Source organism: Copadichromis virginalis, linkage group LG7 (assembly GCF_057382275.1).
Source record: "Copadichromis virginalis isolate Kocher_CV1m ecotype Utaka linkage group LG7, C_Virginalis_male_GT1.1, whole genome shotgun sequence".
Lineage (NCBI taxonomy): Eukaryota > Metazoa > Chordata > Actinopteri > Cichliformes > Cichlidae > Copadichromis > Copadichromis virginalis.
In genome coordinates, this window is record NC_140624.1 from 21,795,466 (window position 1) to 21,819,318 (window position 23,853).

At 40.3% G+C, this 23,853-nt stretch overlaps 1 protein-coding gene across 15 annotated transcripts in view; it reads right to left on the bottom strand.

Annotated features, from left to right (window-relative positions):
• Positions 1-174: 174 nt before the first annotated feature.
• Positions 175-23,853, bottom strand: part of ap3b2 (adaptor related protein complex 3 subunit beta 2) — a 62,790-nt gene continuing 39,111 nt past the window's right edge. For 4 of the 15 annotated variants that reach the window (XM_085462470.1, XM_085462469.1, XM_085462460.1 and 1 more), the window contains exons 18-29: positions 22,356-22,394; positions 21,510-21,624; positions 18,886-19,063; positions 18,579-18,744; positions 18,072-18,159; positions 17,424-17,533; positions 17,075-17,303; positions 16,034-16,118; positions 8,669-8,766; positions 7,711-7,731; positions 5,416-5,554; positions 175-3,301 (exon numbers count right to left, since the gene is read on the bottom strand). In XM_085462470.1, the coding sequence (XP_085318596.1) occupies positions 3,115-3,301; positions 5,416-5,554; positions 7,711-7,731; positions 8,669-8,766; positions 16,034-16,118; positions 17,075-17,303; positions 17,424-17,533; positions 18,072-18,159; positions 18,579-18,744; positions 18,886-19,063; positions 21,510-21,624; positions 22,356-22,394 (1,455 nt within the window). In that variant the 3' untranslated portion in view covers positions 175-3,114. The remainder of the gene's footprint in view (positions 3,302-5,415; positions 5,555-7,710; positions 7,732-8,668; positions 8,767-16,033; positions 16,119-17,074; positions 17,304-17,423; positions 17,534-18,071; positions 18,160-18,578; positions 18,745-18,885; positions 19,064-21,509; positions 21,625-22,355; positions 22,395-23,853) is intronic. The other 11 variants (XM_085462472.1, XM_085462471.1, XM_085462465.1 and 8 more) reach the window with 6 other exon arrangements.

A 23,853-nucleotide genomic window follows, 5' to 3' on the forward strand; every position in this document is an offset into this window, starting at 1 on the left:
CACTACAAAGATGCCGAACAGATGGACGAGTTCGATTTCAGCAAATACAGCAGGCTTTTTACAACTTCTGTTTTACTCTTCCTTATTCAAAATGCCAGTCTTGCTTCCTTCAGTTAAGGCAGTTGTCTGTGGTCGATTTGAGTAAAGACCATAAAAAAGTAGACACACGCAACACCATATCTGTACTTTTATTTGTATAACTATACTTGTAATACCTCAGGACCACATTTCACAACCACACACGGGTATGAGGAACTGTACTTTGGATATTTTGAAAGCAGATGAAACATATGGCCCTACGTATGATTTGGAGAATAGAGTTCACTCTTTTCTGTATTTTTACTTTTGAAAGTAGACTTTCTTATTGTTTACTTTCATCATCATGGCTGCTGGAGCGAACGGGCAAATAACAGACAATGCGAGGAGTACGTTAAAGGCCAAAATAAAGTCCTTTCACTACTCCTGTAGCTTTGGAAGATTACAGTTACAGTTTCCAACAGTAAAAAGAAGTGCACAGATACTGCTAGAATTAAGAAACATGCGTCTGCAGCACAGATGAGATATTAAAAGGAAAAAAGGGGCATCAAATGTAATTAGCCACGAAACCAGCCTGACCACTGAGATGAAAAGCAACACTTAACTTGAAAATCACGCACATTATCTTCAGCACATACTCAAACATAATCTAAATGTTTCTTTACTAAATCAACTTTATGGAAAGCTGAATGGGTTGAGTTTTGTTTTTGTGAATATTTCACTTCAAAGCTTCATTGTGTTATTTACTAGTAAATATAGGCTGAGTTTTCTGAAAATAGAAATCTAAATGAATGCATTGATATTTTTGACAAATATTTATCTTTGCTGTATTGCCAAAAATCAGTTAAGTCTCATTTGGGAAAGCTAACTCTATAGCTACAGATAGCAACCCATTAGCTTGACACAAAACACGAGAACTGCTAGCTTTGCCTTCTCGGAAGTTAATAAAAATTAGAAAAATATGCTACAGCTCTATGGTCAATATATTACTTCCTTTATGCACATAAACAAACTGAAGACACAACTACCACCTCATTAAATGTAGAATGACTTACAGTAAATGCTTGTCTACAAGACTCAGTTGAGAATTTAGTGGGCAAAAATCCTATTTTTTACAGTCCCGATTCACTTATACGAGAATATCACCAGCAGATAAATCATTTATCCAAATGATCATTAGGAAAATAATTTGCTGATATTCGTTAAGTATTTTTGTTGGCGTTGGGGTTAAACGCTGGGTTTAATTCACAGCAATCAGAGAAAAGCAACCAAAAAAACATTTCTGTATAATCAGCATGAGGATTTTGGTGATTTTAATGTGCTTCATGATGATGTCAAGTCAAGTGTTACAGTTTTTAATCAAAAGCGCTACTTCTTATTGTTAGGCTGATACTCACTCACACACAGACACACACCACACCTTACAGTAGTACTGCATTGCATGTTGCAATAAAACAGCATGTATACATTTCAGCTTTTATCAATGCCCCACTTACTGTGATGAACATGTGCACTTTGACAGCTAACCACATGCTAAAAATCACCAAATTATGAGATAAAACTCTGGGGAATTGTTCATTAATATTATACCAAAATCACATAGTTGAGGTTGAATGGTAGCCGTCTTAGATCAGCAATCTTCTTGTATCTTGTAATGATTTCAAATAACTGTGACAGTGCCACCCGATTTGAGGGAATATGATAGTCTTTTACCCACTCCGTCTATCTCAGAGTATCTCTCCATCTTAAAGCAGTTTGATAGCCCCTCAAACCAGTTGCAGCAGATGGATGCCCATCCAGAGGAAAAGGGAGTTTTTCTTGCTCACAGGGGGCATCTGATTGTTGGGATTTACTCTATATTGTTGTAAGATTTTTATCTTTTGTTGTGAATTGTAGCTATATAAATAAAATGAACTGAACTGAAAGTTGTCTCATCTTCATGTTAACACCATAGAAAGACCTCCTTTAGTTCCGACGAAAACCTGTGGAGGTCCAGTCCTTCCCCAGCGTATGATGTTGCTCATTTGTCATAGAGATGGTTTAGTCATTACTTTATATACATAAAGTTGGAATAAAAGCAAAAAGTATATAAAACCAGCAGTCGCAATGTAGATGGGATTATTTCAGTTTCCTACACATGGATTAAATCTAGCCTGAGATTTAAAAAAAGAAAAATCAAGGGAGCTCGTGAGTGAGCGACGTTTATGGTGTAGGACCACTTTATTGGGAAAATAAAGTGTCCTGATCGCCAAGAGTCACATATTCTTACTGCACAGTGTTAATAGCCTGAACCTAGTGAACATCTTACTGCACATGTTTTTGTTTATTTTTTGCTCACCTAATCTTTGTAAAGCCTGACTACAGCATTAACAGAAGGCGGATGAGTCCAGTTACTACTACTGATTGAAGATTCTTCTGGATTTTTTTTGAAGATGTGTCCTACTTCAGATTTTATTATGTACCAGGTGAGAGCACAGAAAAATCTAGCATCACAAATTGGATTTGAATATCACGGATGACTTAGTCGTCGCTGTAGCTGATTTTGATTTCACAAATGATGAAAAATGCAGTTTATTCAGTCTTTGTCGATGACAACTGAGCAACTGCCTCCACTGAGGAAGATCACAGGCTGTGGCTGAACGTTTCAGAGCCACTGTTTTTTCTCAAAGTCAAGAATAAACCTGCAGCCTCGATTAATGTTTATCCAGGAAACAAATTCTGACATTAACTTTATACTAAAGAAAAGAAGGTTTAGATTAAGTAAATGTGAGTCCAGTAAGTCCAATTAGCTCCTCAAGGAAAGAAAAAAAACCCCAAAACGTTCGGAAATTAGTATCTTTGGAAAGTCAAGTAAAAACATTCAGGTTCAGTTTTAATTGTCAGGTCCAGGTGTGGCATTCACTGTCTCTGGGAGTCATTTCTAAAGGTTTGGGGCTCTTCTAACAAAACAAATGTTGTGGAAGCTTCCTCACTGACACGGCTCGCAGGAGATGCTACACTGACAAGTCTTAGATGATATGTGAGGGATGGCTGAAGTGCAGGTGGAGGCGGAGTTCAAAGCTGGAGAGCTGGTTCGCGTCACTGCGTTAGAGCCTGGAGGATGTCTTTCACCAGCATCGTGCCGATCACCATTTTCTCACAGTTGACCGTCAGCTGGGCGGCTCCTTCCTCTTTGGTTGCCACGGTGACCAGCACCAAGCTGCCACTGGTCACCGTCCTGCCTGCAAACCTGTGGACAGGATAATCAGGAGGAGGAACAGGAGGACTGAGGTCAAGGCAGCAAAGATCAAGAAGTAAAGATGAAGCCACAGAACAAAGAAGGGATACACATCGCGTGAGTCAGTGAGACAAAAATATCATCTGTGAAACACAACGAGTGCAAAATTAGTGCAAAAAAATGTTTTTGGTTTTCTTTTCTAGAAATTTTCTAGAATACTCTGATCAACATTCTCAGAACTGCATCAGATCCTACTTCAAGTCAGCTGATTGTGAATATATGTGTAACCCTTTCCCCCCCTAAAAGCTTGAACAGCTGATGCCGTATCAGGTTTGTACAGATGATGTAGTGGTTCCTGAATGTCACAGTCACAGGCTTTTGTCATGTATTTCTTGTGTTTTGTGTCTGTGTTAGATTTGTTGGTTTTGTTACTTTCTTCTGCTTTCTGCGTTTCCTGGTGTCTGTCATCATGTTTAACGTCCACACAGGAAGCAACTTTTTTCTAGTGTTTCCTTCTATTATTGTAGATCTTTACCTTACAATATAAAGCACCTTGATGCAACTGTTGTTATAATTTGATGGTATATAAATAAAACCGGACTGAACTTAAACTAACAACAGTCCAACTACTTATGACCTTAAGATTTTCAGATTTCCTCTCACTCAAGCACACATTGTAATTTAAATAGGACTAAATGTTATTAGTTCTGTGATGTAGATAATGTCGTTGTGGTCATAAATGCTAATCCCCTTGTATCTTGGATTTTTGAGACCAGATGTCACAAAGGAGAAGTGGATCTGATGGAGAAATAAAAAACACAGCCTACTTATTGTCATGTCAAGGTAGATCCTCCTGACAGCATTTGCTTCTTTATCATTTATTTTACTCAAGCTGGAACTAAAATTTATAGGTGTCTGAAAAATGTACACTTTGTTCCTTTAGTGCAGACCCTCCCAAAGTGTGGGGCCCGCCCCCTAGGGGCAGAGCCACTGCGGGGGGGGGTATGAAAATATGAAAAGGGAAAAAAAACAAAAAACAAAAGCAATGCTTGGACACTGCTAGCACGGGGTGCCCACAAAAACGCAAAGCAGGAGATGAAGCATCGCTGAATATGTTTCCAAACCAACTTCATTCTAAGCCAAAGACTAGAAAATATGGTGAAGCATATCTGCCCTTTGGCTTCACCTGCACAAGTGCAAAGGTAGGTCTCCCCTGCTTAATTGCTTTTCCTGATCCTGCCACGATTTGTTCCCCTGGTTCAAATCCCGGACAAACAGTATCCCACAGTTGTTTATTTATCCTCCTTGAGGAGCCCATTTTGCACAGAGAGGCATTTTTTGAAAAATGTATTGATAGCAATGTTGAATATTATTACACAGGAAAAAAACAACTACATGTAAAATAAAATACTACATGACGCCTCTGCCTTTCTAAATAGAGGGACAGTAACTGCGCGTGTATGTGTAAGCGTGTAAATACTGCAGATAGAGACAAAATACTGTTAATCTGACTATCTGCCATTCTGCAATTCACCTCATGTAAACAATAACGTGGCGCACAGCGTGACGTGAAAAAAGGCACATACCTTTGACGTTGCGTGAGGTACTCTGTATTCCTCGTCCACACGTAAACGCAAAAAAGGAGTTTTAAAAAAAAATCTCCGTTTTCGGTGATTCAAAACGCCGTTTACGTGTGGACGAAACAGCTGCCTTTTCAAAAATACCCGTGCAGGTGTGGACGCAGCGTAAAAGAGTTAGTAGTTTATTTTATTGCTACCTGTAATATATTGCAGATTACTTGTATTTGCTTAATTGTTTACTAAATGTTTGAGGTGTGAAATAAACCGCAGTGGAGCAAAATATGGGTGTGTGTGGTTGGAGGATGTGTGTGTGCGTGTGAGTGTGTGTGCATTTTTCTTGTAAAACAAAGGGGGGCCCAGCAAAAAAAGTTTGGGAACCACTGCTTTAGTGGATTTTTAAAATCTGCGTAAAATACGTGAAGCCACACTTTTAAGGTGATTTTTTAAGCTGATCTTGGCAAAGATCTTGTTCCCAAATGATTCCGTGTCCTTCGCAGAAGACAAACACCACCCAGAGCGCTATTTGCATTAAAAGGTGGCTCAGATAACAAGACGTGTTTGCTCAGGAGTGATTTTTCTCACCTGCACTCTTTATCTGACCCACAGGGCACTCTGCTGAGGTTGGCAGCGGTGGTCACTCTCTGGACGATGGCGTGTTCGTTTCGGCACTTGACGTCCAAAGTTAGTTTCTCTGTGATCTCGTTCATGCCCATCAGCTGACCTGTGGAGGTTGTAGGAGCAGAGCACTGGTCAGACAGGAATCCTCTCCCTCCCAGCAGCAAAACAAGCAAAGCAGTTAATAATCTTAATAATAATAGTAGTAATAATAATAATAATAATAAGAAGAAGAAGACAACATGTACAGTAACAGAGTTCATTTTTTAACCATTGCTATTCTTTTTCAGGGTATCTGCTAGCTTCAGACATGTACAGTATTATATACATATACTGTACAATGCAGTGAACATTGCTAAAGTTCTCAGAGGGACTGATGTAATATTCAGTACATCAAGAACTGTAAATGCTACTAACACTTAACACGGGAATGTACTCATGCTTCCCACTGAACACAGGATTTTGTTGGTGAATTTACAGCAAAAAAGAAGCAAATTTCTGACTGCTAACCAACTCGAGTCACCATTTTCCAGAGTATTTCCAAAGACAGAAATTCTGGTTGAAAGAGGTATTCAGTACTAATTTTCTCACTTGTGCGAAGATGGCTTGTAGAGAGCAACTGTTTGGTGATTTGCTGGTCAAAAGACGCCTGGATGTCCAGGTTAAAACTAGTATTTCAGTATTATATATCAATACTGCTCTGATGTAAAACAAGTCCTAAAATCGCTGCAATAATAAGTCAAGTGACAGAAAACTTAAATTCAGAAAATTTAGCTAAAACAGACTGCAGTCCGTTCGTAGTGTTAGTGTCTATGCATGCTTCATTTGAACTTTTTTATAACACCAACCCAAATTTAATAAAATCGTAGCTCCTTGCCAAGAGGTTGTGCAGTAAGTTGTGTGAGGGAGCACAAAAAAACAAAATAGGGGAAAAAAATTTAAATTGCACAAAATGTTGTGGGTCCCACAGAAAACCAGTCAAACGTTTACTTTAACTGCTCCCCACAAACAGAAATTTATGTTTTCTCTATTACACTTACAGGTAGATATAAAGTGTTTCCACAGCAGGAACTTTTTGTAGTATTTAAGAACTAAACCTGCATAAGGATTGTTTCAAGTCACAGCACAGGCATTATAAAACAGATATTTAAGGAACAACCACAAAGTCCCTCCCCCTAACTGAGAATGGTTCCCATTTTTATTACAACTGTCACCACCAGGGGCAGTGTTATACCAGTGAGTGTGGTGAAATGTTTTTGGATGTGTGCTGCTCTCTCAGACTTTAGCTACTTTTGGCCTTTTTCTCAAGGGGTCACACAGATGGATCCACATGCTTGATCTCTCATGTATATGAGTGAATATACTGAACAGTGTATAGAATCAGACTGCCAATGTAAATAAAAATGCAAGGAATGAAAGGTTACATGGACTTATTGCGCCATCTTGTGGTATGACCTGGTATTACAGGAGAGTAGGTCCCGCACTAGTTCAGCTTTGACTGATATCTCAACGCAACACTCAGATGTTTTGGACCTAAAGTCACAGCTAATCTGTTTCTTTAGATTAGGTCAATATCTTTGGCTCATTTTGAAAGGGTGTAAATCACTATTTAACAAACGTATTAACAATAGTTTGTTAAATAGGTTCCTTCAGTTCCCAGATCCTGATCTTAGTTCCTGGAACTGGTTAAAAAGGGGCTGAAGTTTTGTTTAAAAGTGACCAAAAGTCTGAACTAAATCAAATATTTGCTGATTTAAAAACTAGACCTCAATACGAATTAAAGACATTATCATTTCCTCTTGAATGACTATAACCTGGTTTTAACTGAGATGTCAAGACCTCTTTTGACCTGCAAAACAAAACCCAGTGCCAGTTAGACCGATGCACTACAAGATGACCAACAGTTCAAACTCCCAGCATGGTTGGTGGTTATCAGAAAGCACATGATCGAGTGCTGCTGTGAGCCAGATGTATATGTGAAAGAGTGAATGAGGATCAGTGGATGAGCATTTCCAGCCATTCCTGGTGGAGCAGGAGAGTGTGAGCGGCAGGTTTGCAGGTGTCTGCAGCTACAGACCCGGAGATGCAGTTAAGTGTTGATTACCCAGGCAAGAAGGGAGGAGGGGGAGTCAGCACGAGGTGTTAAAGGAGGAGGGAGGAGGGGAATGGGAGGAGGGGGTGGTCTGTGTGAGGATGAGTTTGGCTATAGGAAAGGTGGCACACAGACAGCTGGGAACAACAAATCTATTAAAGCCAACTTACCTAGATTGTGTAATAGCTTCTCTATTGGGGAGAGTATGGAGAGGGAGGAACCGTGGATATGACACATGTTTAAAGAGTCATTGTGGGCTTGTTAGAGCTCAAAACTCGATCACTGTTAGGATGGAAAACGAACACCAGAAACCAGAAACATGCTGGGAACTGCTGTCTGCAGCTGCTCTACCATACACCGTCTAATGCAAACCTTTGGTTTGTATTGGTGGATTGAATGTAGCTGATGGACAAAAAACTGTTTCCTGCTCTGGAGGAAGGATGATGTGGAGACTCAGAAACATCAGGCAGTTACTTTGATGTTTACTGCATGTGGCAAATGACTTGCTCGCAATGTTATAAAAGAAAAACAAAACATAACACACATTTGGAAAAGTGAAATATACTTTCTAATTAAAAGGTCCTCATTTCATCGTGTCACACTATATGATGCACATTATCAACGGGTGACCGAGCATCACTGCATGCTTTCCTCTCTGCGTAACTGTTAAAGATCAAAGTGCAGATCTCAATGTCTTTGATCAGCAGCAATTTTTTCATTTGTATTTTCATTGATTGACTGTTCAAAAGTTGCAGCTATCAAATCAAGTCAAACCTGAAGTTTCATGTATGTGCTAACTTTTTAACTTTAGATATTCAGCATGTGGTTCCCACACGACTTCAAACATTTAACCCAATCACAACAGTTATTCACAGTCTAATGAAATGAGCGCTATATTTGAACAGAATATATGAAGTGTATATTCAGAGTAGACTACTAACACTCAGGGACAAAACTTATGAGTTGCAGTGCTGCAGCATTAGCTCACTGGTTAACATGTTAACAAGCTCCCTGTTTGGACTATGCAACATTTAAAGATGTGTTGGTGTCAAAGCAGCAACTGAGACAGTGGTTTAGGGTCGCAACATTCAGGACATCAGAAATATTTTGTGGCCTATTTTCACTCACCTTGTTCCTTTTTAAACTCGTTCTCTGTCAGGAAGACGGGCCTCATCAGCTCCCCGACAGGTGGCTGGATCGACACGAAGAATTTCCTGGTGTGAGTGCTGAAAAAGGAGGAACGGTAGTGTCAGGGATTTGTATTTCGTCTTTTGTTCTTAAACTTCAAAGTTTCCCAAACAGCCCTTACCCTGGTGGGATGACAGAAGTGGAATAAGATTTTTTTAATTATACAAGTAAAATATCTGGTCTGACAGTCTGGTGGTAATTTTATGACTGTTTTCAAAACAACAGGAAACTGAAAAATGTCCATCAGTATTTCTCAAAGCTTCAGTAGGTGTCATCAATATGTTACGCAAAACCCCCAAAGATTCAAATCAGTAAAGATTAGTAAAGAGTCAATGCAAACTTTCAAAAGCTGCAACTATTAAAGCTTGTGTCCGATAACAGCAATACTTTGGCGAGTTGTTGAGCTTTTTAGTCAGTTAAGCTAGGGTGACCATATTTTGATGTCCAAAAAAGAGGACACTTGGCTCAGTCATGAAGAACTTGCTTAAAGAAACATATTTAAACGATGCCTTCTCTGTGCGGTTAATGAATTGTGAAATAAAATCTGTCATATAGGACCTTACAAGTCAACAAGTGCAAAGAAAATAACTTAAAAACCTCTGGAATTAAATAATGGTACAGAAATAATGCCTCATGTGCATAAGAAAAATTACCAGTACTGGGTCGGTACGAGGGAAATTTCTTTTGCAGTTCGTCTGAAAAGATTCACTTGCGTTTTGGGATCTTTTAAACATCATTAGGCGCGTTCCTGCGCGCTGTCTGTCCCTTCTGTGAGCGCAGAAAAACTTACAAGTGCTCACAAAGCAGCAGTTCGGGGATGACTTCAAACACATGGGTCCTCTGTCGGAATGTAGGAAAACCCGGACATTTTTATCAATCTCGAAAATCCCCCCGGACGTCCAGGGCGTCCGGGGGGATTGTGTCAAGCCAGCCTCCAATTCGAGACTTGCAGTCAAGCCAGCCTCGAGTTTGTTTTCTGCTCCCTGTGTATTCAAAGTATTACGGGAAGGGAAACCGGATTTCAAAATAAAAGCCAACTTCGAGTGAATTAACAGATATGTTAAGAACATAGTAACATATAATATAGGCTTGTTCACAAACTCTAATGTTAGATCTACATGACACAACCTTGCACCCTAATAGCGCCCTGTTAATATCAAGGCCATCTTATTTTGGATTTCAAAGTAAAAGCCCTGTGAATTTTCATTTTTGAACTACTCTTACAATGACTTCATAATGCTCTTAAAAGCAAAAGTGTTCTTTCCAAAGACTAGTTGCACTTTATATCAACACTATCCAACCACAGTGTTTTTCACAGTAATACCATGTCAATATCAAGTCAGTCTGATTTTGCCTTTCAAAGTAATGGCCCTTTGAAATTGCCCATATTTGACTTACTCTTCTAACGATTTCAAAATGCTCTAAAAAGAAAAATTCTTGTTTCCACAGGATAATTTTACTCTGTATTTACAGTATACAGCCCCCAGTGATACCATGTCAATATCAAGTCAGTCTGATTTCACTTTCCAAAGTAATGGCCCATTGAAATTGCCCATTGATGGGCAAAATCAGACTGACTCAGTCTGATTTTGCCTTTCAAATTCATGGCACGTTGAAATTGCCCATATAAGACCTACCTTTCTGTGATTTTGTAATGCTCTAAAAAAGGAAAATGTCTGTTTCCACAGGATAATTCCACTTTAGATCAACAGTATACAACCCCACAGTGATACCATATTAATTTCAAGTCAGTCTGATTTTGCTTTCCAAAGTAAAAGCCTTTTCAAATTGCCCATATCTGACTTACTCTTGGAACGATTTCAATATGCTCTAAAATGGAAAATGTCTGTTTCCACAGGGTAATTCCACTTTAGATCAACAATATCCAACCCCATAGTGATACTATATCAATATCAAGTCAGTTCGATTTTGCCTTCCAAAATAAAAGCCTTTTTAAATTGCACATAGAGGACCTACTCTTTTAACGATTTCAAAATGCTCTAAAAAGGAAAATTGCTGTTTCCACAGGATAATTCCACTTTAGATTGGCAGTGGGGATACTTGGTATCCCCTATCACGGGGATACCAAGTCAATTTCAAGTCGCCTTGATTTTGCCTTTCAAAGTAATGGCCCGTTGAAATTGCCCATATATGAGCCACTCTTTCACTGACTTCAGAATCCCCTTAAAAGCAAAGTTGCTGTTTCCACAAGATCATTTCACTCTACATTGACAGTATACAACCCCACAGTTTTATCACGTCAATATCTTGATTATAATTGTTTATGAGGTACTTTTTATAACTAAACGCAGATGCTGTTAACAGGACAATTACTGTTTCCACTAAGTAATTGGAGTCCACACAACCTCTACAGTGGAAACATCTCAATCTCAAATCAATCCCATTTTGCATTTCAGAGTAAAAGCCCTTTAGACTTTGTTTATAGGAGCTTCTCTTTCCATAACTTCAGAATGGCATTAAATGGAAAGTTCCAGCTTCCACCCATTAATTCCAGTTCATGCCAACACATATCATAACATATAATCTAACAGTGGAGTCGGGAGCAGTTTTATAAAACACCAGAAGTGCCAGACATTCCTTACGAACAAAAATAATAATAACAATAATTTTTCTGATCACAGAGAAAAATTCCTAGCTCATCTGCTATTTGTATGAGAATTGAAAAGCCTGCAGATAATTTTCTGAATCCAGTTGCTCAAGGCAAGAAAAGGTCCCAGTCTTTAGATTCCTGCCCATTCCTGAAACACGTTACAATGGCAGTGTCATCTGAGTATTTCTGGATTTGGCAAGACTCAAGATATATATTTGAAGTCTGCTGTATACAATATGAAAAGAAGTGGAGCCAAGACAATCCCTCTGGAGCCCCCATGCTGCTCAGTAATGTTCCAGAAATGCTGTTCCCCAACCTGACAAAGTTGTGTTGTTTCTGTCAAACCAGCTCTGTTTTCTCTATATTCAAATTTCAACTTTGTGATCATATGCACTAGAGCTGATTTAATAGCTAAAAATTTTACTTTACTGTGTGCTTGGTTAGCACTGTTGCCTCACAGCAAGAAGGTCCTGAGTTCATTTCCACCATCAGGCCGGGGTCTTTCTGTGTGAAGTTTGCATGTTCTCCCCGTGTTTTCGTGGGTTCCCTCTGGGTACTGCAGCTTCCTCCCACAGTCCAAAGACATGCAGTTTGTGGGGATAGGTTAATTGATTAATCCAAATTGCCCATAGGTGTGAATGCGGGAGTGAATGTGAGCGCAAATGGTTGTCTGTCTCTGTGTGTTGGCCCTGCGACAGACTGGTGACCTGTCCAGGGTGCACCCTGCCTCTCACCCTATGTAAGGCAAGGCAAGGCAAGGCAAGGCAAGTTTATTTGTATAGCACAATTCAACAACAAGGTGATTCAAAGTGCTTTACAGAGACATTAGAAACAAGAACAAATAAAAAGCATGATTTAAAATTGAATAAAACAAGCAAATAAACTAACTAACTAATTAACAAACAAACAAACAAACAAACAACAGTATATAAAATCAAAACAGATAAAATCAGAACAGTAGATAAAATCAGTAGTTAAATGTAAGTTTTGAAATTTAAGCTTAAAGTGTGGATTTGGTGCTTTATTCAAATGCAGCTGAGAATAGGTGAGTCTTCAACCTGGATTTAAATAAACTGAGTGTTTCAGCTGATCTGAGGCTTTCTGGGAGTTTGTTCCAGATATAAGGAGCATAAAAGCTGAATGCAGCTTCTCCGTGTCTGGTTCTGACTCTGGGAACTGATAAAAGACCGGATCCAGATGACCTGAGGGATCTGGATGGTTCATACTGGGTCAGGAGGTCATTGATGTATTTTGGTCCTAAACCATTCAGAGCTTTATAGGCCAGCATCAGAACTTTAAAGTCTATCCTCTGACGGACAGGCAGCCAGTGTAAGGACCTCAGAGCTGGACTGATGTGGTCCACTTTTTTGGTCTTAGTGAGGACTCGAGCAGCAGAGTTCTGAATGAGCTGTAGTTGTCTGACTGATTTTTTTTAGGTAGACCTGTAAAGATGCTGTTACAGTAATCAAGCCTACTAAAGATGAATGCATGGACTAGTTTTTCCAGGTCCTGTTGAGACATCAGATCTTTTATCCTTGATATATTCTTGAGGTGATAGTAAGCTGACTTTGTTATTGTCTTAATGTGTTTTTCTAAGTTTAGGTCTGCATCCATCACTACACCCAAATTTCTCGCCTGGTTTTGGTGGTTTTTAGGTGTATAGATTGAAGTTCTCTGGTGACCTGTAATCGTTTTTCTTTGGCGCCAAAGACTATTACCTCAGTTTTGTTTTTGTTTAGCTGGAGAAAATTGTGGCACAACCAGTCATTGATTTCCTCAATGCATTTACCAAGAGCCTGTACATGTACCCTGCCTCTCCCTGGGATATGCTCCAGCACCCCCCACGACCCTGGATAGGATAAGTGGAAGTGAATGGATGAATGAAGCTAACGGATTCTACAGTATTTATGAAAGTCTTCAGTTGCAGAAATTAATAATAGACTTCTTTTTAAGGACTTTTTCAACATTTTCATTTTATACGTGTTTCCCTGAAGCAGTATTGTTTAGAAACACTAGAGATTGTAGCTTTTATGTATTTATCTATGACGCCAGATTACACGAATCAATTAGCTAAACTAAAATCATAATGCCATGATGACCTGTAATACACTCAACAAAAATATAAACGCAACACCTTTGTTACTGCTCCCATTCCCCATGGGATGGACATAGAGACCTAAAATTCATTCCAGATACACAATATAACCATCCCTCCCAAACAGTGGTCACAAATCAGTCCAAATGTGTGGTAGTGGGCACATCTGCTATATTGAGATAATCCATCCCACCTCACAGGTGTGCCACATCAGGATGCTGATCTGACATCATGAGTAGTGCACAGGTGTACCTCAGACTGCCCACAACAAAAGGCCACCCTGGAATGTGCAGTTTTGTCTCACAGCAAAATGCCACAGATGCCACAAGCAATGAGGGAGCGTGCAACTGGCATGCTGACAGCAGGAATGTCAACCAGATCTGTCGCCCGTGCATTGAATGTTCATTTCTCAACCATAAGCCGTCTCCACAGGCGTTTCAGAGAATATGGCAGCACATCCAACCGGCCTCACAACCGCAGACCTCGTGTAACCACACCAGCCCAGGACCTCCACATCCAGCAGGTTCACCTCCAAGATCGTCTGAGACCAGCCACCCAGACAGCTGCTGGAACAATTGGTTTGCACAACCAAACAATTTCTGCACAAACTGTCAGAAACCGTCTCAGGGACGCTCAACTGCATGCCCGTCGTCCTCATCGGGGTCTTGACCTGACTCCAGCTCGTCGCCGTAACAGACTTGTGTGGGCAAATGCTCACATTCGATGGCGTCTGGCACGTTGGAGAGGTGTGCGCTTCACGGATGAATCATGGTTCACATTGTTCAGGGCAGATGGCAGCTGAGAATGTCCCAGTTCTTGCATGGCCAGCATACTCACCGGACATGTCACCCATTGAGCATGTTCGGGATGTGCTTGACCGGCGTATACGACAGCGTGTACCAGTTCCCACGAATATCCAACAACCTCGCACAGCCATTGAAGTGGAGTGGACCAACATTCCACAGGCCACAATTGACAATCTGATAGACTCCATGCGACGATGTGTTGCACTGCATGAGGCAAATGGTGGTCACACCAGATACTGACCGGTTCTGGGTCCCCAGACCCCCAATAGCGCAAAAAACTGCACATTCCAGGGTGGCCTTTTGTTGTGGGCAGTCTGAGGTACACCTGTGCACTACTCATGATGTCAGATCAGCATCCTGATGTGGCACACCTGTGAGGTGGGATGGATTATCTCAATATGGCAGATGTGCCCACTACCACACATTTGGACTGATTTGTGACCACTGTTTGGGAGGGATGGTTATATTGTGTATCTGGAATGAATTTTAGGTCTCTACGTCCATCCCATGGGGAATGGGAGCAGTAACAAAGGTGTTGCGTTTATATTTTTGTTGAGTGTATTTGGCTTCAAAATTTAAACATAACACAATTACCAAAGGCCTTCGAAACATGGTGTCTAACCAGATACTTGCTGAGAACAACATTGCCTTGGCCCTGGTGTGGGTCAGTAGATGTCTTAAATTGCAGTCTCTGATAAATGAGAATTTGGCTCCCTGGCACTTTCATCTCGCATGATGGCATTTGGTTGATAGTTCTTAAACTGTGATGGTGTTGACTTCATCAATATAGGAGCCAGACAAAATAAACAGCATTTTTCCATTTTAGAGCTTTCTGAAGTCATTGAAAACGCACACCGATATATGGTCAATTTGAAAGGGCCATTATTTTGAAAGGCAAAATAAGAATGATTGATATTGACATGGTATCACTATGGGGTTGTATACACTCAATATAGACTGCAACTAGTCTGTGGAAACATGAGTTTTCCATTCTCAATTAATTAAAAGAGTAGTTCAAAAATAAACATTCAGAGGGCTTTTACTTTGAAATCCAAAAGGAGATGGCTTTAATATTGGCATATTGCTACTAGAATACTGGGGTATGTCATTTGTATCCAACATTAGAGTGTGCAAACAAGACTAATTGATATTTGTGAATGTGCTCTTAATTTACTGGAAGTCGGCCTTCATTTTGAAATCATGCTTCTGGAGCTTTTATTTTGAAATCAGGTTTCCACGTCTTTTGCCATAATACTCAGAATACACAGGGAACGTAAAACAAAGTGGAGGCTGGCTTGACACCAGTAAAAGTGGACGGTTGGTCACCCTAGTTAAGTGTTGATGCTAGCCTCAGCTGCTTTTAACTGGTGTTAGTGAAACTTTCTTTGAAGCAGATCCAAGTGTTGGGCTTGGACCGGAGCCGGTCTTATATACTTATTAATGAAAAGCACATCAGTTTGTTGGAAGACATAATTGCACAATAATCTGTGTATATTTATAAGTACAACTATTTTTTTCCCATTAACCTCAAAATGACTGCCTGTAGCTTTATAGAAATTCAGAAACCACTGGAGTGTTTTCTCTGATATTATTAAACGTGAACTGAATCGAATCAAGAGTTTTTCCAAATAATTAACTAACTTCCTGTCTGTATATCAACGTATCAGTGGCTTAGCAGACTAACTGCTGCAGAGCAAATGCAAATCTAGCAAATCCCAAAAATGAAGCAGACCGGCAACCAGAAGCAGGACTGCACAGGAGGTCTACCCTCTGTAATCAAGAGTCCGTCTCACCACAGCTGGAAGTTTGCTGCTTGCGTTGAATCACAGAAATCGATGCCCATCACAGCTGTGGCCGTCTCACCTGCCGGAAGTAGCTCTGTGGACATGGAGGAAAGAAAAAGCCTTTAGTGTTTCCACACAAAAAACAGGCACAACTCTTAAAAGTCACATGAAAAACCGAGACAAAGATTAGGATGTGAATGTTCATACTGAAACATCTGAGACGTCCTTGTACAAAAAGTGTCCTCTAAGAAGAAAACTGAGATGGAGGCGCTGCTGACAACTTCAAAACTGCCACACTTTGTTTTTCTCTAAGTCAAGTCAACCCTGATGGACATGTTAAAATGCTCAACTCGAGTGATGAAGGCAACATTATTTACAGACTGGGTTTTATTAAGGTTTAAATTTAAGGGCACATAACTCGTGGCATGTGTGCCGGCTGTAGCTGATGTCAGGCCTCAGGTAGGGACATTCAAGTCACTGAACTGTAACCACTGCGCCCATATTTATGGTGTTTTGCAGCTTTTTGATAGAATTACATGAGTAATATTATTGGTTACTGAGTGGCAGAGCTAGTTCAAGACATTTTGGTGAACAAAGTTACAGTGTTTTATCAGTTTGTGGCTTAACACTAATTATCAGGATACTGGTGTCTATGTGGTTGCCCGTGTACAGGTCATAGAGGCAGCTTGCAACCTGTTGCCGTTAGGTGAAAGGACAGAAATCCATCAAACTTGTATTTCATGTTGATAATAAGTTTAATGGAGGAATTTAAATGTGCTGATATGTATATTTTAATATGTAGCAGGCTGATGGTCCCCTTCTTGTCTATGAACAAACTTAAATTAGAATTTTCAACTTCATAGTCACAAAAATTCAGCATCTTATTTACAGCTTTCCCTGAAGCAAAATTATTGTAATAGAAAAAACACCGACATCTGCAACAAGTACGTCTGTTTTATCTGGTGTAATGAACAGTGCAGTTTCCAAGCACTGCCAGCAGGGTTGTATTTCATATGTCCGTGCATGTACACAGTGGACAATCTCACACACCGATCTCTGGGAACTCCTTGACCCTCATCCCAGACTGGAGCTTCACATCCTCTATGTGCAGGTTCTTGGTGTCGGAAGAGGCGCTGTTGGTGAACTGCATCTGCACCGCCACCATGTTGGCGTCAGGGCTGAAAGGCTGCCGGCTGAAACAGTACTCCACCGACAGACCCTCACCCGTGATCCGGTGAAGCAGCTCGTAGCTCTTCAGCGCGCTGGAGGGAGCAATGGTCTGTAAAAAGACCCCTCTGGTTTGTCATCTGCTTTAGTTCCCCCCCCTCTTCATTTTCATTTCATCGCTTCACTAACAGAGAATAAAGATGTCAACAAGCAAATAATATGAAACACTTACTGCTGGGGAGAGGACAGAGTCAGACAAAGACAGCCCCTCCAGGTCGGTCACGAGGCTGTTGGATAGGAAGGTGTTGACCGGTGTGACTTGTGGTGAGGGAGCAGGTTCAACTAAGAAAGAAAGAAACAAGACACGGATGATGTTCCCAAATTCAGACCAGTGTGCAGTCATCTAATGGATTTTTTTCCTTTGGCATCTTTGTAGAATGTGAAGGGGTTTAGGTGTGAATTAGCATCTCCAAGTCTGGTTGAGAGATTAAGTATCTTGGACGGTTTGTTTATGAATGAGGGGAGAGCATCGGTTTAATGGAAGCTCTACTTTCCTACCTATTCTGTGGACACATCTGTGGGTGGTGACCAAACCCTTGAGCTCAGTCATCTAAAAGGGGCTCAGATTATAGCTGCTGCTCCTCAAAAAGAGCTAATGAGATGGTTCAGGCATCTGAACTGCATCTAATTCAGAAGTGGTTTGTGCATTTTGAAATGGGATGAGATTCTCAGATGAAAGAGATGAAGACGGTTCTGGGAAGAGGTAGATGTGGACACCTCTGCTTAGACTGCTTTCCGTTCTAAAGAGAGTGCCATACATTTTCTACTGTCTGAGAAGAAAAGCTGGAAAGATCGAGAAAAAGAAACAAAAACAACTTACAATCATCAAGGTCGAGCAGAGACATTTCTTTCTTTTCTTTCTTGCTCTCTTTCTTGAGAGGCTTGGGAGGAGGTTTAGATTCAGCCGTCTGGAGAACAAAGAAAAACTGTCACGAATAGACGCTGTTCATGCTGCTGTATAGGAAAAGGGGCACAACTGCGCTCTCTTGTATTTTGAAATGCTAAGGTTATGAGAATTTTAGTGGCTTCTTAGATACAGGCTGTATCAAAAAGAATAATCTGGTTTAAAAGTGCTTTTATTCACCGCTAACGATAGAAACGCACCGATGGAAAGAGCGGATTCCTTAGCTTCACATGGTTGGTGGTAGGTAGCATAACAACAGCAGGGGCTGTGTGAAACCTTATATTCAGTCATGTACTTCTATATTTATTGCAAGCTTCTATGTGCATTACTTAAAAAAGAAAACCCAGCCTTTTTAAATCTGATGATTGTTTTTGATGCACCCTGCTGCTGTGCACTTTCTCTGTAGTTAACCCTGGTTTGCACCTTTTTTTTCTTCTTGACCTCAGCCTCTGACTCCGAGTCTTCAGACTCTGACTGGCTGCTTTCAGACTCGCTTTCCTCATCTTCGTCAGATTCAGACTCTGACTCGCTCTTGCGCGGTTTACTCTTCCTCTGGTGCTTCCTCTCTTCTTCTTCGCTGCTCTGCTCACTGTCAAAGGAAACCAGAGGTCAAACTTCCCCCAAGGAGTCAAACTTTATTTTCTACAAACAAAGCGACCACCAATTCTAATAATAACATCCATAGTCCAGCAAATATGCCTGACATGGCATGCAGTGTAAAGCAGTCTACCTTTCGCTTTCTTGCACTGGCTTCTTTAGATCTTTCTTTTTTTTCTTCTTCTGTTCCTCTTCCTCCTCCTCTTCTTCTTCCTCAGACTCGGAGGCTTCCTTACTCTCTTCGCTCTCTGATCCCGACCCGCTCTCCTCGCTGCCACTGCTGCTTTCCGAGCCACTGGCAGAGTCTGACTCTGTGGAGGGAGAGGTCAGAGGTTAGAAAGGCTACACAGAGTAAGTGTGATCTGAAGGCTGTTGGTATTCACATCTTACACGGCGTCCTCTGACAAACAAAGCAGCTGGGACTGAGTGAGTCTGCGTGTTAAACTGTTTTACCATCAAAAAGAGTCGAGCTCATCAAAACCAGAGAGGAGATCAAACTTTTATTATCCCTTGTATTATTGATGCCTCAGACACTTTTTTCCTCCAGAGGCGAGGAAAAAGAAAAAAAGATAAAGCAGAACTTTTAACTGACATTCTCAGATTTTCTTTCAGCGTGAAGCTGAGGCAGACACATCAGAAACAACTAAAGACAGAGGTGTTTTATGCTACACCCGCACTCACAAAACTGCATATTGTCTATAATATTATTGTAGCCGATGATAGTTTCTGCAGCAGTAATAGTGAGGAATATTGATAATCTTCTTAAAAGAAGATTATCAATTAAAGATAACTGATCAGATGGAATCAGACATTTAGGGGTTTACTTTCTGTTTAATGTGAAATACTGTTGAGGTCAACAGATATTCAAAAGCTAGTAACAGTACCGATGTTTCAGTCAGTACTGCTAAAAGTAAGAATAATATGAAGCTCTTAAAAGAACATAAAACTATATTCAGAGTACAGGGATAATATCCAAATTAGCACTTCATACAGTAAAGGCCACAACGTATTTTGCAATTTCCCAAAAGTAATAGGATGTAATTTTCAGTGCCTAAACTTGAGGCTTAATAACTCTTGAAGCAAATTTGTAATATGTTTATTTGGGCTTTTTAGCCTTTATTTAAACAGGACGGGGGAGAAAAGATGGGAAGGCTGGGAGGAAGAGCAGGAGGACGACATGCAGCAACTGGTGATATACCTCACCCTATTTGTATTTTTAAGTGATTTTGGTGTATTTTAGACAATAAGAGACAAAATTATACTGGAAGTAATGAGGCTTTTCTATATTTCCCCATCTTAAGGTGTTATTAGAGTTATTTTAAGGTTGAGGGATGTATTCCTTAGTAGCTCTACTTCCGCATCTCACGCTGTAATTAATGGGGAATATTTCTATGTACTGAAAATTCCACACTAAACTCAGAAAACATTTTGGAAAATTACACAGGCAGCATTATAAACTGCTACCTAGTGTCTTATTTTACTTATATGATTCAAATCTATTTTTTAAAAATAACATCGTGGCTTTACTAATGTTCACAGAACTGCTTTTAAATGTTAAAATAAGATAATAATGCACTACATTAGGAAATCAGGATCAGCATAATTATACAGGCGTGCTTGTTGCTGTTAATGCACTTGCAGAATAAAGCAGGTGAAAACATTTGGATGAACAGATTTGTGCACTGGGAGTGAATGAGGTCCATGTATGAACAAGACAAGTTTTGTTTCTCTTCAGTTCTGCCTTGAGTCACCTCCAAATGTGGTCCTCAGATAATGATCCTCAATAAAAGCAGAATTGATTTGACTTTTGCTGCCTCACGATACATCATGAGGTCCTGAAACCTCACGAGAAGTCATGAGACAGCACCATATATACGCAGGTTAAAAGCAGCCATTGACATTCTGAAATTCTTCATTACGTCTTTTCCATTTATGTCACGATGTCACCACCCCTGGCATTGACCAGCTCTCCACACACACTCCTATATAAAAATCAGCAGCCGCTCCCTCACAAATTTTGCTGTCTGTCTCCACATCCTCATCATCACACACTCATTTGAATTTGCTGGAAAATCGCTGCACATCGACTTGTAACCATCAACCCTTGATTGGTCTCTGTGTTTAGTTTTATGCAACATATTTAAACAATAAATTCAAACTCAGTACTGATACTTTCATCTGGTAACATTCTATATTTTTTTCCATTGCCAATAAATCAAAGTACAATACATTTCTTCCGTTCTTCTGTTAATACATTAAATGTGCATTAACCCCCCCGAGAAATAGTCTGCAGCCAATATTGTTATTGCTGTTGAAGTCTCTAGTTGTCTTAGGGCATTATGACCAATTTTAAAGATTTATACAGCTGGACTTGGACCTGAGTGCCACAAACAGGGTATGAAAGTTAGAAAGGATTGAGAGATGGACCTTATTTCTTTAGATTTTTATAGAATTGGTCAACAACACAAATCTCAAGGGCTTGCTCAAAGGGGGTGATATGATTATTAGGACTTATTCTGTGGGTCTTTACAATATAAAGCACATTGAGGTAACAGTTGTTGTGATTTGTAATAAAATTCAATTGATAATGAGCTTATTTTTTGAGACTGTCTCGTTTTACCAGCCCCTACCAAGATCATTCACACTGACTCAAAAGTCTCTCACACAAACACACACAAACACACACCCCTGTTGTGAGCACTACTTATTGAATCAAAAAAAATGACCATGCTATCAGTGCCAGCAGCCTAAAGTTACCACTGTCAGCAGACTCCGTAGGACCAGACTCTCCCTCTGAGTCGGTGTAGAACGGCTTTTCTACTTTCTTCTCCTTCCTCTTCTCACGGCTACTGCATTTGGTCCACTCAGGCACCTGGCATAAAACAAAACGGAAAAAGCGAGAGTACAAACAGTAAGCCTCCAGCCCCGCCTCAGAGAGAAAACCCTCAGACAGAAGCAGAAACGTGGGCAGATAGCATGGCCATGAGTGCCTCTGCCTGGGCGTGATGCAGCCAAAAGAAGCCAGCCATCGCTGCTGCAGATCTGCTCTCAGATCCCACAGCCAGGGAGCAAATTTACACCAATGCTTCAATGGAGCGAGTCGTTTACTTGTTTGCATTAGAGTTTTCTGTTTTTGCACACAAAGACATTAGCACCAGGTGTTGCCTTCATGACCAGTTGCAGAAATGCTTTTCTTGTAATGATATAGGAGCAGTTCCATTAAGAGAAGTGATATCTTTGAGGAGCAGTAACTATCCTCCTACACTTAAAAAGAAAAGGCCATCTGCTTTTTCTGTGACCAAACTCATTAACCAGAGCCATCTGCTAATGAGCACGGACATCTCAGCCCCACTTAATACCCACAAGGAGCCTAATGCTGCGTGACGTGCCTGAGCACCGATCTGCCTGCTGAAAGAATCACTTCTTTAATGGTAGAGACTGAGGAACAGGGTGCTGTGTTTCAGGTAGCTTTGGCTGAGCTAAGCACAGAACAGCGACTACTATATGCGGGAGGGAGGCGTTCAGTTTAAAAGCACTTGGGTTTTTGCGGCTATATGGGTTGAGGCTCAAGAACGTGTGGCTGTTTGCCGCTAACTGACTCACACTTGTTAATGTTGTGACTCTTTCAAGCAGCGTAAAAACCTGGCAGACGTAGGGGAAAAAAAAGATTGGGATGGAGATGAGGAAAAAAGAAGGAAGTGGTTTCTTTCAGAATAAAAGTCAGGAGAGCAAGAGAAACAGGCACAGGAAGGTTTCAGGGGCTAAAAAATAAGAATGTGTGAGAACAGTTTTGGATATCACAGAGACAAAATAATAAGAATAATCCTAAATTTAATTACATGATAACTTTTAAACACAGTATTTGATAAAAGTAATCAAAAGTACAACTTCTGTTGGTAAAAAAATCAACATACTCCAATATAACTACTGGATATACCTTAATACGTACTCATACTGTCAAATTAAAAGTCAACATTAGCATTCACTACTTCACCAATACATCAAAAAAAATACATGAAATGCACTTAGTCTTCACCAGCAACAAAGTATGATATGCTAGCATGGGTTAGATGGGCAGAATGAAGAGCAGCACAGGTGGAGCAGCAGAGGGGTAGAGGAAGAAATCTGAGAACAAATCACATCAATCAAAAATAAAAAAAAATATCACGTGACAACATTTGTGACGTGATCAGCAAGCGAGTCACAAACTTCATGAAGAAAACCAAGCAGATGGACGGGAGGAGACCTGGAGGAGTCCCCGTCAGCAGGTCAAAATCTTTTGTTTTGCTTTAAGCTCTCACAAGGCTTCTGTTCTATGTTGGCGTCACTAAAAAGTGCACCTGAGTGAAAGAGAAACAATAAAATAAACAGATCTGTTCCTTAGTAGTGTAGATGTTTTTAACATTTAGAAACGTAAAAAAGGTTTTAGCTAACCCCAAAGCAAAACACCCTTCATCCTTCCACTACTGTACTATCTTCACGTGTCACATGACCACTCCTACGATGTCTATTTTCTATAGACCATGGAAGCTCCCCGAGCTTCTACAATGTAGCATAATGTTCATTTCAGTAATCTACCCTGTCTAAATGTTGGCTGCTTATCAAAAGGCACTGAGGCAGAACCAGCCTGGCATTGAGCATCAGCACTTCTGCTTTCTAAAGCAAAGCCTGGAAAAAGTCTTTAAGAATGAATAACTTTCTGTCAGAGGATTAACGTCTACAGCTCTGCTCTCACAATATACCTTCCTGCCAAATATTAATCTTTTCCAGTTCTTGTAGATCCTTTAATTTCACTCCTGCCACTAAATTACTGCTTCAAACTCGTTTTAGGGCAGTGTTTGGACAAACGAACAAAAATCTCATGTGCAGGAGGCACTCATCAGGTGGGTTTGGACAGCATGCACCTGTAAGCTTCACAGGTACATGTTTTCCAAGCTGGCAGGTGGAGAGGTTTAAGATAAGAACATGAAGATTTTTTCTCATGAAACTCGCTATATATTTAAAATTTTCAGCCAATATGAAAGAGAAGTCCCAAAACTGCTGATAAAGACAGTGTGATATGTTTGGAAGCCCCTGTTGGAGCTTAATGATTAAGTAAATC